Raw genomic sequence first — 12,579 nt, 5'->3', positions numbered from 1 at the left:
GAAGGTCGTTTTCAGACTTGCACGCCCTCCAAGCAGTACAGAGCGTAAATAGTAAGATGTTTGCCCAAGTTGTTTTCTGAAACTTGGGATCAGCTATGTCTGGTTCCAGCTGATCTGGTTGAGACTAGATAGGACCACCGTCCCTCCAACTGGGCCTGCGTCTGTGTCTGCTTGCTGACCTTTTAACATCACAGGGCCGAAAACTTCACCCTCAGATGGTGCTCAGCGCCCCCATTTCTGCTTGTGCAGAGGCCGGTGGCCTAGTTACACCTGCACACGATGACGCACCTGTTCCCCCATCACCCTCCCCCACGCTCTCCCCCGCCCCGGGTACCCTGCTGCTTTGTCCCAAAGATACCCCAGCCCCTGGCCTTTGGGGAGGCGCACCCGAGGCTTGTTCTCCTGCCTCCTCGCGTGGCTGCCTTGGAAGTAAACCTTTCTCTGCTGCTGACCTCGGCGTGTCTGCATTTGGCTTGCTGCGTGTCTGGCAGGACGAGCCTGGTTTGGTAACGGTGGCACTTAGGACGCTTGGTATGTCCCATTGTTCTCTCGAACCTTGGGGATCCCACAGTGGCAGGCCTTGTAAGCCTGAGATCCTCTGTGATGCAGAGTGGGCACTGCCAGCCTGGGAGGGTCACCGAATCCGAGCGGCGCCTGAAGCCTGGAGCTCGGGCCGGGGGCTCCTGCCTGGCTTGGGGGGCCTCGGGGGTCTTCTGCCTCTCGTGTGATCTTACCCAAGCGTGAAAGGAGGTGGAGGGAGCCCCAATCCTCTTCCCCCGGCTCAGTCCCCGAGAGGATGGAGGACTGGCTCCTGGTCGGGGATGGCCACCATCGGCCCGATCTGTCATGGGGGTGCCCAAGGCTCCGTTTGTCCCCGGGGTGGCCGCTGCCCCAGGTGGACTCCCTTTTTCATCTCAGCAATGTTAGAAAAATCACCCAGAAAAAGTCGCTTTGGTTTAGGAATTTAGTGTAGCAGAGAGGTTTTCACAAGTGCTGCCAGTGAGATTGCAATGCTCCTGCAAGGTGGTTTCTAATTTGGCTGGACTTTGGTTGAAAATCTTCAAGTTCTGTTGTAGGCATGTCTATGTATGGGGGGTTAGTATCCAGCAGTTAAAACAAATGCTTGTTTGATCAGGGCAGGGGTAGGCGTGGGAGTTAGAATGAGATCAAGTGGGGGGCAGCGGCCCCTGCAGGGGATAGCCACCCCCTTCCCCGCCGGCTTTGCCAGGAAGGCGGGCAGGGGCGGAAGGGCACGGGCAGCCGCATGCCCAGCCTGGGGTGTTGAATTAACCCGCGTGCTGAGCGGCAGGGGGTAGACACTGAAAGGTCCAGGCAGAGCAGAGCCGCGTTCACACGTCTGCGGCTCAGTTGGGGGGATGAACCCCAGCGGGAGGGCTGGTGGCCGCCCGAGTTGGAGAGGAGCCTGGCTTGCTGGGCACCCGAGCCTGTGGACACAGCACCCTTCACTGGGCTGGGGGATGCGGGGGCGGGTGGAGGAGTAGAAAGATGGGTTTAGATGTAGACGGTTGGGTGTGAGGCACCTGCGGGACGTGGACGTGACTGGCCAGGTGCACTCCTGGGGCTCTGAGATGCGGGTGTGGTCAGGGTCAGCAGGACAGGTGTCTGCCTGTCCCCCATGGCCCCAAGCCTGGCCTCAGTTTGCCCCCCTGCTCTCTGTGTAGAGAAGGGTTGCTAAGCACGCTAACCCTGTGAGCGTGGTTCTCAGTCGGCGCCCTTGCCTTCGGGAGGCGTTGGCCAATGTCCGGCGTGCTGGGAGGGGAGGCGCCGGCACTAGTGGCTGGAGCCCAGGGGCGCTGCTCAAACCCGACGTGACGGGACGGCCCACCGCAGAGAGGTGCGGAGTGGGGGCCCCTGGGCCAGGGAGGCTCCCAGGGGGTCGGGCGGCTTTCGAGTCCTCCTCTCCTTCAGAGGTCCCCGTCTGTTCCAGAACGTTCTGCTCGGAAGTTTGCTTCAAGTGGGTGTTGGATTGTTACTTTATAAAGAGAGAGGGGACGCCCGCGAGCCTTGGCCACTGATCCTCCGACAGGGCCACAGTCAGCCCGGTGACCACGAGGAGGATTCAGATCGCGAGGGCGACTCCCGAGGGCGGCCGGAGCAGCTTGGGAAGTGGGGAGTCAGCAAGGGACGTGCCTTCTGTGTGCAGAGACTGGCCCGAATCAGGTGGGGCGGCCAGGCCGTGGCGCGAGGCGGCCAGCTGTGCTCCGGGCCCCGTCGTCTGCCAGTGAGTTGCGTCCGCATGCGTTGCCGGCATTGATTTGGCCGCCGGCCAGGTGCAGTTTGGTCTGGAAGTAACTCTACCGCGTCTCCTCTCATCACACGATCTTTTACAGAAGACTTTGACTTTTTATCTAATCCCATATGCAGTGCAGGATTATGCAAAATGCAAGCAAAGGGAGAGAAATGCTAATACTATGCAGAAAATGAAAGTGACCCCCAAGTTCCCAGCACCAACTCTGTGCAAGATGCTCCTCTAAGAATATCTATTTATACATCCATGAATTTATAATTTATACCTGGTGCGTTCACACGACGTGCACTGCTGTGCTTGGAAGCCTCTCCGTGCCAGCACAGGGAGGTTGACCAGGGGACTACGGTGTCACTTTCCCCTTAGGGGACAGCCAGTGGCCTCCACTGTGGCCTGGGATTGATTCTTCCAGTCAAACTAAATTCACAAGGCTAGAGATTGCTAATTTGTAGACTCTTTCTGCGGGTTACCCTGTGAGTCACGCATAACTTTTCAGGAACTCTCTGATTCTCGATGCCTCCTAACTAGACATAAGGGTTTTGCAGAACAGGGTGCAACACTGACCTGCAAACGTGAAGGGACACACGGCAGGGTGCAGAGGAACGTGGCCTCGGGGTCAGCGGGCGAGGGAGGCCGAAAGGAACCTGTTTCGTGTTGGACCCCTCTCACCTTGATCGGGTAGCTTCCAGAACCCCTCCCAGTTTGACACGACGAGCCCTGTGTGTTGTCGTGAAGTTCAGGCTGAGCTCCTGGCCCAGCAGACGGAGGGGCCGATGGAGGCGGTCACTCGCCAAGTCCTGCTTTGGAGGTCCCTGCCCCAGGCACAGACTCACCCAGGACGGCCTCCAGCCAGACCCCAGGATTCTGCTGGTGTCATTCCTCAATCGACTAGGGATGCAGATAGTGTTGATGTTTTTTTCACGTCCCCATGGACCTCTGTCCCTTTTTCGAGAAAATAATTGTCTCACCACATCTGTTACATGTAACAGCAGTGTGCGTATAAAATAGTATATCCTCCTTACCTATTTTTGTTTTTCTTCTCACCCAAGCAGCAGATGAAGCTTTGGGTGAGCTGAATGTAGTGGAAGGTGGGGAGAGCTATACTGCAGGTTTCATAGCCAACCTGGGGCCTAACCAGGAACTGCCATGCTCGTCTGTGTAAAGGCAGATGGTGACTCCCACCAGCCGTCACCGGTGGGCTTTGGGAACGCAGCCTGTCCACACTGGGGGCTTGTCTTCCAACTTCTCTGCTTCCCAGTCCCTGTGCTGTCCTCGGAGGGTTCTTTGTGGGCCCCACTTGCCGTTACAAGCTGTCACCTCACGTTTCCCACAGCTGTTTGTGTGTCCGCAGTTATGACTGGGTTTCCCATGGTGGAGGATGTCCTGTGCTGTCATCCCTACGTCCACCCAAGTCTCCCCTTTCTCCTGCATCCTAGTGGATGGTTGGACCCACCAGGCCTTTCTAGAGCCCTCTACCCGCCCCCGCGCTGCCTTGGTGTGGCCCTGACTCACCTGCACACTCTGTGGTCCTGGGTCTGTTATGTGCATCTTTCCCACTTGATTTCTGAGCCAGACTGAACACAGGCACTGGGTCTTGGACATCTTTCCCCAAATTTAATACAGGAGCTGGCCTGGAAAATTCACAGCCTCCATTTGGTGACTGTGGATAAGACGTCCCATCTTCTGATGACATAGAGTTTCCCAAACTTATTTAGCTCTGAATTTTAAAATTACGTATAACTTGTCCTCTTCCTTTTGGATGTCTGATGAATTTTAAAGCAGAATGTTTCCCAGCACTTTGGAGTGGCATTCCTTGTGTTCACGTGAATTCCGTGAACCCTCTTGACGTGAGACTGTGGTGTTTTTACAGATGCCTGCTCTGTGCCTATTTCCGAGATCATCACCGTTGAAGAAACAGACATTAATGGGAAACACTACACCAGTGGAAAATGGCAGAAAATGGAAAAGCCTTATGCTTTCACAGGTAACGTGGCCTGAATGTTCCTCAGTAATTCCATGCAGGTTACATGAAAGGGAACTTTTTTTGTCACTTGTTTAACAAACTCATTGTGTCCTTGGTTTATCTTTATAGAAAGGTCCTTATATCATTTTTTCCAAGCTCTACTTTTATTTATTTTTTATTTTTTTTTGGCTGCGTTGGGTCTTCGTTGCTGCGCTCGGGCTTTCTCTACTTGCGGCGAGCGGGGGCTACTCTTCGTTGCGGTGCGCGGGCTTCTCCGTGCGGTGGCTTCTCTTGTTGTGGAGCACGGGCTCTAGGCGCGTGGGCTTCAGTAGTTGCGGCATGTGGGCTCGGTAGTTGTGGCTCACAGGCTCTAGAGCGCAGGCTCAGTAGTCGTGGCGCACGGGCTTAGCTGCTCCGCGGCATGTGGGATCTTCCCGGACCAGGGCTGGAACCCGTGTCCCCTGCGTTGGCAGGCGGATTCTTAACCACCGCGCCACCAGGGAAGTCCCAAGCTCTACTTTTAATATTCATTTTTTTCTTATTTTTTATTGTTTTTTTTATATGGGTTAAAAGAACTGAGAATTAGGATCTTTTCCCTAATATACCTTGGAAGTTACTAGTCAGAAGAAAAGGGGACCATTGGGGTGCTTTGAGTGTGAACCTGGGGTCAGTGTGAGGGAAGCGCGTTCCCCGGTCCGCAGGGCCGCGAGCTCACGGCGTGTGTTCTCTGTGCAGTGCATCGTGTGAGGAGGGCCCGGCGGCACCGCTGGAGGTGGGCGCAGGTGACCTTCTGGTGTCCTGAGGAGCAGCTGTGCCACCTGTGGTTGCAGACCCTCAGGGAGCTACTGGAGAAGCTGAGTACGTGCGTGGTTTGTATTCGGCCCAGCTCCCTGTAACCAAGGCGGATGTGATGGGTCGCTGTGGCTTTTGAACGCTTTACTGCTTAGAGGACCACGTAGTGTGGTGCCCAGAGCCTGGCCCCCAGGGCCTGGCACCTTCACTTACAGCCGCGAGGCTCGGGGCAGGCCCCTTGGCTCTCTGGGCCTGGGTTTCTTTTCCTGGAAAATGGGGTGATAATGTCTGCACTAGCAGTGAATGGAGGATTAAACCAGGTGCCTGGGGAAGGCACCTCTGTCCCCCTGGGGTGTGTCTGAACGTCTGAGCTGTGAGTTATTGGTGTGCAGCCAGAGTCTGTCTGTCACACTTAACGGTAGGTGTCAACTCATTTTGTATCTGGAACACTATTTCATGTTGTTTGGGTATAATCTTTTTTTTTCTTTAAATTGAAGTATAGTTGATTTACAATGTGGTGTTAATTTCTGCTGTATAGCAAAGTGATTCGGTTATACATATACATATATTCATTTCCATTATGGTTTATTACAAGATATTGAATATAGTTTCCTGTGCTATACAGCAGGACCTTGTTGTTTATCCATCCTGTATATAGTAGTGCGCCTCTGCTAATCTGTTTGGATATAATCGTAATACACAGTCTTGACAACTCAGTGCAGACTTCAGCCATAGAAAAGAAAGAGCATGTGTTTAGGTTGGTTTTATATCTTTTAAAATTAATTTGCCATCTAGATTAAAAAAAGTGAATTATAATTTGTTTGAGGAAGGTATTTCCCACACAGCAGCTTCAGAGAGACTTCCTGGCTTGGAAAAGCACGTGTTTGGCTTAGCATCTGGGCGGCGGGACTTGGATTCTGCGTTTTGCCGTCTGATTCTGTGGGACGGGATGGGGCGTTTGGTCCCCCGCCGTCCGTGCAACCAGTGCACCCTGACCTTTCCTTCCATCTCGGATCGCTGGCGCTCTGTCCTCTGCTCGTCCGCTGGACTTCTGAACGAGTCTGGCTGGGAGGTTGCCTCAGTCCCTCTACCGCCACCTCCCCCCTCCTCCTGACCCTCCCTCCTCATCCTCACCTGCTCTCTCCCCTCTGTCCTCCGGTTGTTTTCATGAGACTTTGAGTCTTTGGATCAGGATGATTCTGGAGGTTCAAACTCCAAGAGAAAGCCCTCTGAACCTGCCCCCCACTGAATAATGGGACTTTTTTCGCAGAAAAACCTATACAGTCGTGCATCTGCTATAGTCTACTTTTATCTAAAAATATTCTGTAATTCAGTTTTTTCAGCTGCTCTGTCACTTCGTGTTACTCCGGAATGTTTAACTGAAGTATAACTAGACACAAAGAAGTTCTCACACACTGAGTGCCCTCGGGTAACCCGCACACAGATCAGGAGACAACGCTGCCAGCCCCCCGGAGCCCCAGGGCCCCTGCCATCGCTCCCCAAAGGTGACGATCACCTGACTTCAAACACCTGGGTTCGTTTTGTACTCATGCGGTCGGATCACAGCCGACACTCCCGTGTCTGGCTCTCCGGCAGCTTGTCGCCACGTGCGGGGCGGGTGGCCCGTTCTCTGGGCGGCGTGGTGTCCCAGGGGATGAGTGGCCGGTTGTGCAGCCCTTTTACCGCTGATGGCCACTGGATGGCCTCCTGGCGTGGCCGCTGTGAGCAGAGCTGTTCTGAACTCGCCCGCACGCGTCTCCTGGTACACGCGTGGGACTGGACTTGCTGGGCTGGTGGCGTGTTTGAGCCTCAGTGCACGCGGCCACGCTGCCTCCCCAACTGGAGGTCCCGGGGCCACGCCCACCAGCAGGGGACCGGAGCTCTGCTGGTCCCACACCTTAACCACACCTTTAAAATTGTAGTTACTCGGGTGGGTGTTAGCAGTCTTGCATTATGGTTTTGATTGGCATTTCCCTGATAGGAATGCATTTGTCACCTTCACTGGCTCTGTTTACGGGCCATTTGGAGATCCTCTTTTGTGAGGTGTCTGTCCAAGTCTTTTACCCATCTTTCTGTTGGGTTGTCTGTCTGTCTAAATGATGTGTAGAAATTCTTTACATATTGTAGATCTGAATCTTTCACTGGATTTTTGAATTACAGATACCGTCTCCCACTGGATGGCTTGTGTTTTCACTCTCTTCATTCCATTCTTTTGATGGACATTCTTAATATTTACGTAGCTCTGTTTATCTTTTTTAAAAACTCTGTGGCTAGTTTGTGTCCTATTTAGGACAGCTTTTCTGCTCCGAGGCCACGAAGATGGTTTCTTCTCAAAGCTTTGCTCCACCTCTCGCTTTGAGAGCTGCAGAGTCCCTTTGGAAGTGATGTGTGTATGCAGCGTGAAGTAAGCGGTCAAGGTTCACGTTCCTTAAATATAGATATCTGCTTCACCCCGTGCCATCTGTGGGAAAGCTTGTCCTTTCCCCACCGCCCTGTGGTGCTATTATTTTGTTTTTTATTTATTTTTTGCTCATATATAGACATTGAATTGGATTTCGTATTTCACCTTGCATCCAATGACCTTGCTAAATTCATTGATTAATTTTAATAGTTTGATGATTCTTTTTGTCAGCTGTGAATAATGACTGTTCTGTTTTTTTCCATCTCAGTTCTTATGCCTTTTTCTTTCTTTTTCTTACCCTCTTGCCCTGGTTTGGACCTCCAGTGCAGCGGGGAGGGTCTTAGTCCTGATCTTGGGGGAAACTTTTCAACATCCCACTGTCGAGAATGATGTTTCTTAGGTTTTTTTGGCCACGCTGCGTGGTATGCGGGGATCGAACCACGTGCGCCCTGCAGTGAGGGCAGAGTCTTAACCACTGGGCCGCCAGGGAAGGCCCAGGTTTTTTTAAGTAAGTTTTTAAAATCCAGATTAAAGAAGTTCCTTTCCAATCCTAGTTTTCTGAGAATTTTAAAAAATCATCATTGGATGCGTAATTTGATAAGTGCTTTTTCTGCATCTATTGAGATGATTGTATGATTTTCTTCTTTTTGAGTTAACGTGTTGAAAAACATTGGTTTCTCCTTGTATTTTGTATAAAAGCCTTTGTATTCCTGGAATAAATCCTACTTGGTAATGATGTATTACCCTTCTTGTGCATTTCTGGATTTGACTTGATGCTATTTTGTTTAGAATTTTCTCACCTAGGCTCAGGGAAGAAATAGACCTATGAGTTTCCTTTCTGTAAATGTGCTTGTCTGGTTTTGCTGTCAAGCTTACAGTGGTCATGTACACAGAGTTGAGAAGTGCTTCTTTCTTTTCTGTCGTGTGGAAGAATTTTTATAATGTTGAGGCTACTTTTCCCCTTAAATATTTGGAAGCATTAAGTGGTGAAACCATCTGGGGTTTTCTTTGTGGGAAGGCTTTTATTAATGGCTTCAGTTTCTTTATTAGATATCAGACTATTCAGATTTTCTATTTATTCTGTCACTTTTGGTAAATTGTATTTTTTGAGAAATGTGTCTCTTACATAAAAATTTACAAATTTATTGGCATAAGTTTAATAAATCCTTTCAGTTTCCTTGTAATATTTGTAGGTTCTGAAATAATGTCCTCTTTCTCATTCCTGATATTGTTAATTTGTGTTTTTTCCCCTTTTCCTTTTTATCAGTTTTATTAGAGACTTATCAATTTTATGAATCTTTTCAAAGAATAGACTTTTGGCTTTGATTTTTCTCTACTGTGTATTACCTTCAATATTTTATTATGAAGATTTTCAAACATACAGAAAAATTGAAAAAATTGTACCGTAGACATTCATACACCCACCACCTACATTCTGCAGTTGTTAACATTTTGCTGGTTTTGCTTTGTCTGTGTCTCTCTGCCCATCCATTAGTTAATGGTACGTTTGCTGTGTTTCCAAGTAAGTGACAGACATCAGGGCATGACCCTTCAGCACGCGTGTCATGACCTAGAGGTCAGTATTTGTTTTCAGTTCGGAGGTAGAATTTACATACAGTGAAATGGACAAATGGTAAGTGTAAATCAGTGAGTTTTGAAACATACGTGTACCCGTGTAACCCAGACCCTGTAAGACTTAACATCACCCCAGTTTCCTCGTGACCCTCCCCGGCCAGTCCAGAGACGACCACCAGTCTGATTGTTTCTTTTCGTCATTGTTGCCACATGTTAGTTCTGCCACATAAATGGAATCATGTAAAAGGGCTGTTTTGTGTAATTCTTCCATCTCTCAGCATCATGCTCTTGGTATTTATTCATGTTGGTTAAGTGTATCAGTGGGCTGTTCCTTTTCGTTGCTGAACGATACTCCTTTGGTCACATTCTGTGTATCCAGCCGTCAGTTGGTGGACACCTGGGGGGTCTCCACGTTTTGGCTGCTGTGAATGGCGCTGTTGTGAGCGTTCATGTGTGGGATTCTGTGTGGACCCAGGGCTTCGATTTTCTTGCTACTTTTATTGATTTGTTGGTTAAATTTGGCTTTTGAGTATCAGAATCTACTTGAACCGACCCAAGCAGAAATGTGGAAGTTGCTATAAGAAAACAGGGTGTTTCAGGAGACCTGGGTGTAGGCGGTTAGCCGGGCCTCTGGAAGGGACGTCCTGCCGTCCTTCCGTCTCTCTGTCCGTCTCCAGATTGAGCGTTCCCTGTGCCTGTCCGTCTGTCTTTCTCGCCCAACGCTCCGTGCTGTATATCTATTTCTCTCATTTTCTGAAGACTCACTTTCCTTCACGTGAAGAAGAATGAGGGTGCTGCTTCCAGGATTTACACCCTGTAGGACTGCTCATCAGGAGAGAGCGTCCTTCTCTGCCAGGATTCTGAATCCCCGGGGCTGCCATCCCCCTGGCCGATGTGCAGAGCACCTGCCTGATCTCACAAGCTGTGCTTTTCTCTTTTCAGAGATTAGGAAACTCTTGAGCACCGTTCTTTACCTTAAAAATGCTTTTTGTCAGATAATACTAAGCAGAGCTCTAGAACCATTGTGGTTTGATTTTGTTCAGTAACACAGTTCTTCATTTTGATCACCTACATTCATTGTGACTTACACGGTGTTGCTGTTTTGCAGCATCTAGACCAAAGCACTTACTGGTGTTCATCAATCCGTTTGGAGGGAAAGGACAAGGCAAGCGGATCTATGAGAGAAAAGTGGCGCCGTTGTTTACACTGGCCTCCATCACCACCGAGATCATTGGTAAGGTGCAAAGTCTCTGTAGAAGTAAATTTGAGAATGACTCAGATATGGTCACTAGGGAAGATTTTTATTGTAGTAAGATTTTTTTTTTTTTTTTTTTGGCCATGCTTCGCAGCTTGCAGGATCTTAGTTCCCCGACCAGGGATCGAACCCGGGCCCCAGCAGTGAAAGCGCAGAGTCCTAACCACTGGACCACCAGGGAATTCCCTGTATAAGATTATTTTAACAAACTGAAATGTTGGGGTTTTTGGCATACCAGAATGAGAAGAATACAAAGTAAAGAACGTAGGCTGTTCTAGCCAAGTATTAGCACATAAAGCACTCAGGAAAAACACTAAGGATAAAAGGACAAAGATTATGGACAGAAAATTCTTGCAAGAGATATAAGCAATTAGTAAGGCTTAGAAATCATTTCACCAGTAAGTGGTATTTTTAAGAAACACGATGCAATGCCACATTTGCGGTGCCGAGTTTCAGAGCAAGTTCTAGATGCTGGGAGGGTGTAGGGAGACGGTTTCTCCCTTCAGAGATTTGAGGGTTTTGTGTAAACTTATTAAAGGGCCACTTGGCAGTGCGGGTCACGATCCTCAAAAAGGAGGGGGTTTTTGTCCAATCTTAGAGTTTTCTAAACTTTCCTGAGAAAACCATCAGCTGTACACAGAGGGCGAGGTACACAGGTGTCCGTTGCCTCATTTTTATAAAAGCAAAACACTGGAAACCACTTATACCCCGGAACAGGAAACATAAAGATAAAATTGTGGTGAATCTGAAGGAATAGTATGTAGCTCTTTATAATGCTCTTTACAAGGAATTTTTAATGATGAAAAAGGGATTGTGATAAGATGTTGGGAAAACAAGGACACAAAATTGTGTGTACAAGTGAATTTTAAGAGAGTTTTTGTTGGGACTTCCCTGGTGGTCCAGTGGCTAAGACTCCGCGCTCCCAGTGCAGGGGGCCCGGGTTCGATCCCTGGTCAGGGAACTAGATCCCACGTGCTGCAACTAAAGATCCGCATGCCACAAATGAGGATCCTGCACGCGGCAACGAAGATCCCATGTGCCGCAACTAAGACCCGGTGCACCCAAATAAAAATATTAATAAATTTTTCTTTTTTAAAAAAAGAGAGTTTTTGTTACAGTGAGTATACAGACTATGGACTAACATTTTCTTTCTTCTACATTTTGGTATATTCTAAAATTTTCCAAGTTCCTTGGATAATAAGGGAAAACTATAAAATAGAAGATGTAATCTCTTCCCAAGAAAGTTATTATTTGTTGGCAATTAAATGCCAAGAATGTGGGGCTTCCCTGGTGGCGCAGTGGTTGAGAATCCGCCTGCCAGTGCAGGGGACACGGGTTCGAGCCCTGGTCTGGGAAGATCCCACATGCCACGGAGCAACTAAGCCCGTGCGCCACAACTAATGAGCCTGTGCTCTAGAGCCCGTGAGCCGCAACTACTGAAGCCCACGTGCCTAGAGCCCATGCTACACAACGAGAGAAGCCACCACAATGAGAAGCCCGTGCACTGCAACGAAGAGTAGCCCCCGCTCGCCGCTACTAGAGAAAGCCTGCGCGCAGCAACGAAGACCCAACGCAGCCAAAAATAAATAAATTAATTAATTTTTAAAAAATGCCAAGAATGTGATGTCCTACCCAGTAGAGTGTATTCTGAGAGGTCCTGTTCCCCTGAGGTCAGCATCCTGTCCGTGAAAGGAATTTGGGTAAGATCAAAGGAGGGCTTTCTTACAGGAAACCCTCCTGCAGATTTTATAGGACCTCATTTTAAAAGCATGGTTTACTTGCCTTTCATTTTAAAGAGGATTCACAGACTTGAGTGTAAACTCTAATGTAATATGTTTTTTTCCCACAGTTACTGAGCATGCTAATCATGCCAAGGAGAGTTTATATGAGCTCAACATAGACAAATATGACGGGTAAGTAAGCGTCTTTCATCTGACTAATAAGTAGTCAATTCTCATCAAGTTTTACCCATCTGTCTTCATTTTATTCACTCCCTTTCCTTACACCTTTTTTCCTAGTTGTCGAAGTAAAATAAACCTTCTTCTCCTAGAAAATTAGGAAAGGCAGAAAAGTTCAGTCATGTTCTTCTCCTTGGAAAACCACCGTGTAATAGTTTTGTTTTCCTTTTTAGTCTTACCACCTACGTACAGAAATTTTTTCTGTATCGTTTGAAAGTATGTTATAGACATGATCAGCTTTCGTCCCTAAATACTTGTGTGTATTTCCTAAAAGCAAGGATATTCTCTTACAGAACTAAAATGCAGTGATCAAAACCAGGAGATTAACACTGATACGAGTGCCGTGACCCATTTGCTGTCCTTTTCGGA

The 12,579-nt window shown here is 48.7% G+C and overlaps 1 protein-coding gene across 1 annotated transcript in view; it reads left to right on the top strand.

Annotated features, from left to right (window-relative positions):
• CERK (ceramide kinase) overlaps window positions 1–12,579 on the top strand; it is a 53,098-nt gene that overhangs the window by 21,036 nt on the left and 19,483 nt on the right. Inside the window, exons 3-6 of the mRNA XM_036867491.1 lie at window positions 4,137–4,250; window positions 4,965–5,087; window positions 10,106–10,231; window positions 12,102–12,165. Coding sequence (XP_036723386.1) covers window positions 4,137–4,250; window positions 4,965–5,087; window positions 10,106–10,231; window positions 12,102–12,165 — 427 coding nt within the window. The remainder of the gene's footprint in view (window positions 1–4,136; window positions 4,251–4,964; window positions 5,088–10,105; window positions 10,232–12,101; window positions 12,166–12,579) is intronic.

The sequence above is a fragment of the Balaenoptera musculus genome, chromosome 10 (genome assembly GCF_009873245.2).
Source record: "Balaenoptera musculus isolate JJ_BM4_2016_0621 chromosome 10, mBalMus1.pri.v3, whole genome shotgun sequence".
Classification (NCBI taxonomy): domain Eukaryota; kingdom Metazoa; phylum Chordata; class Mammalia; order Artiodactyla; family Balaenopteridae; genus Balaenoptera; species Balaenoptera musculus.
This window is presented reverse-complemented; position numbering and strand designations above follow the sequence as displayed.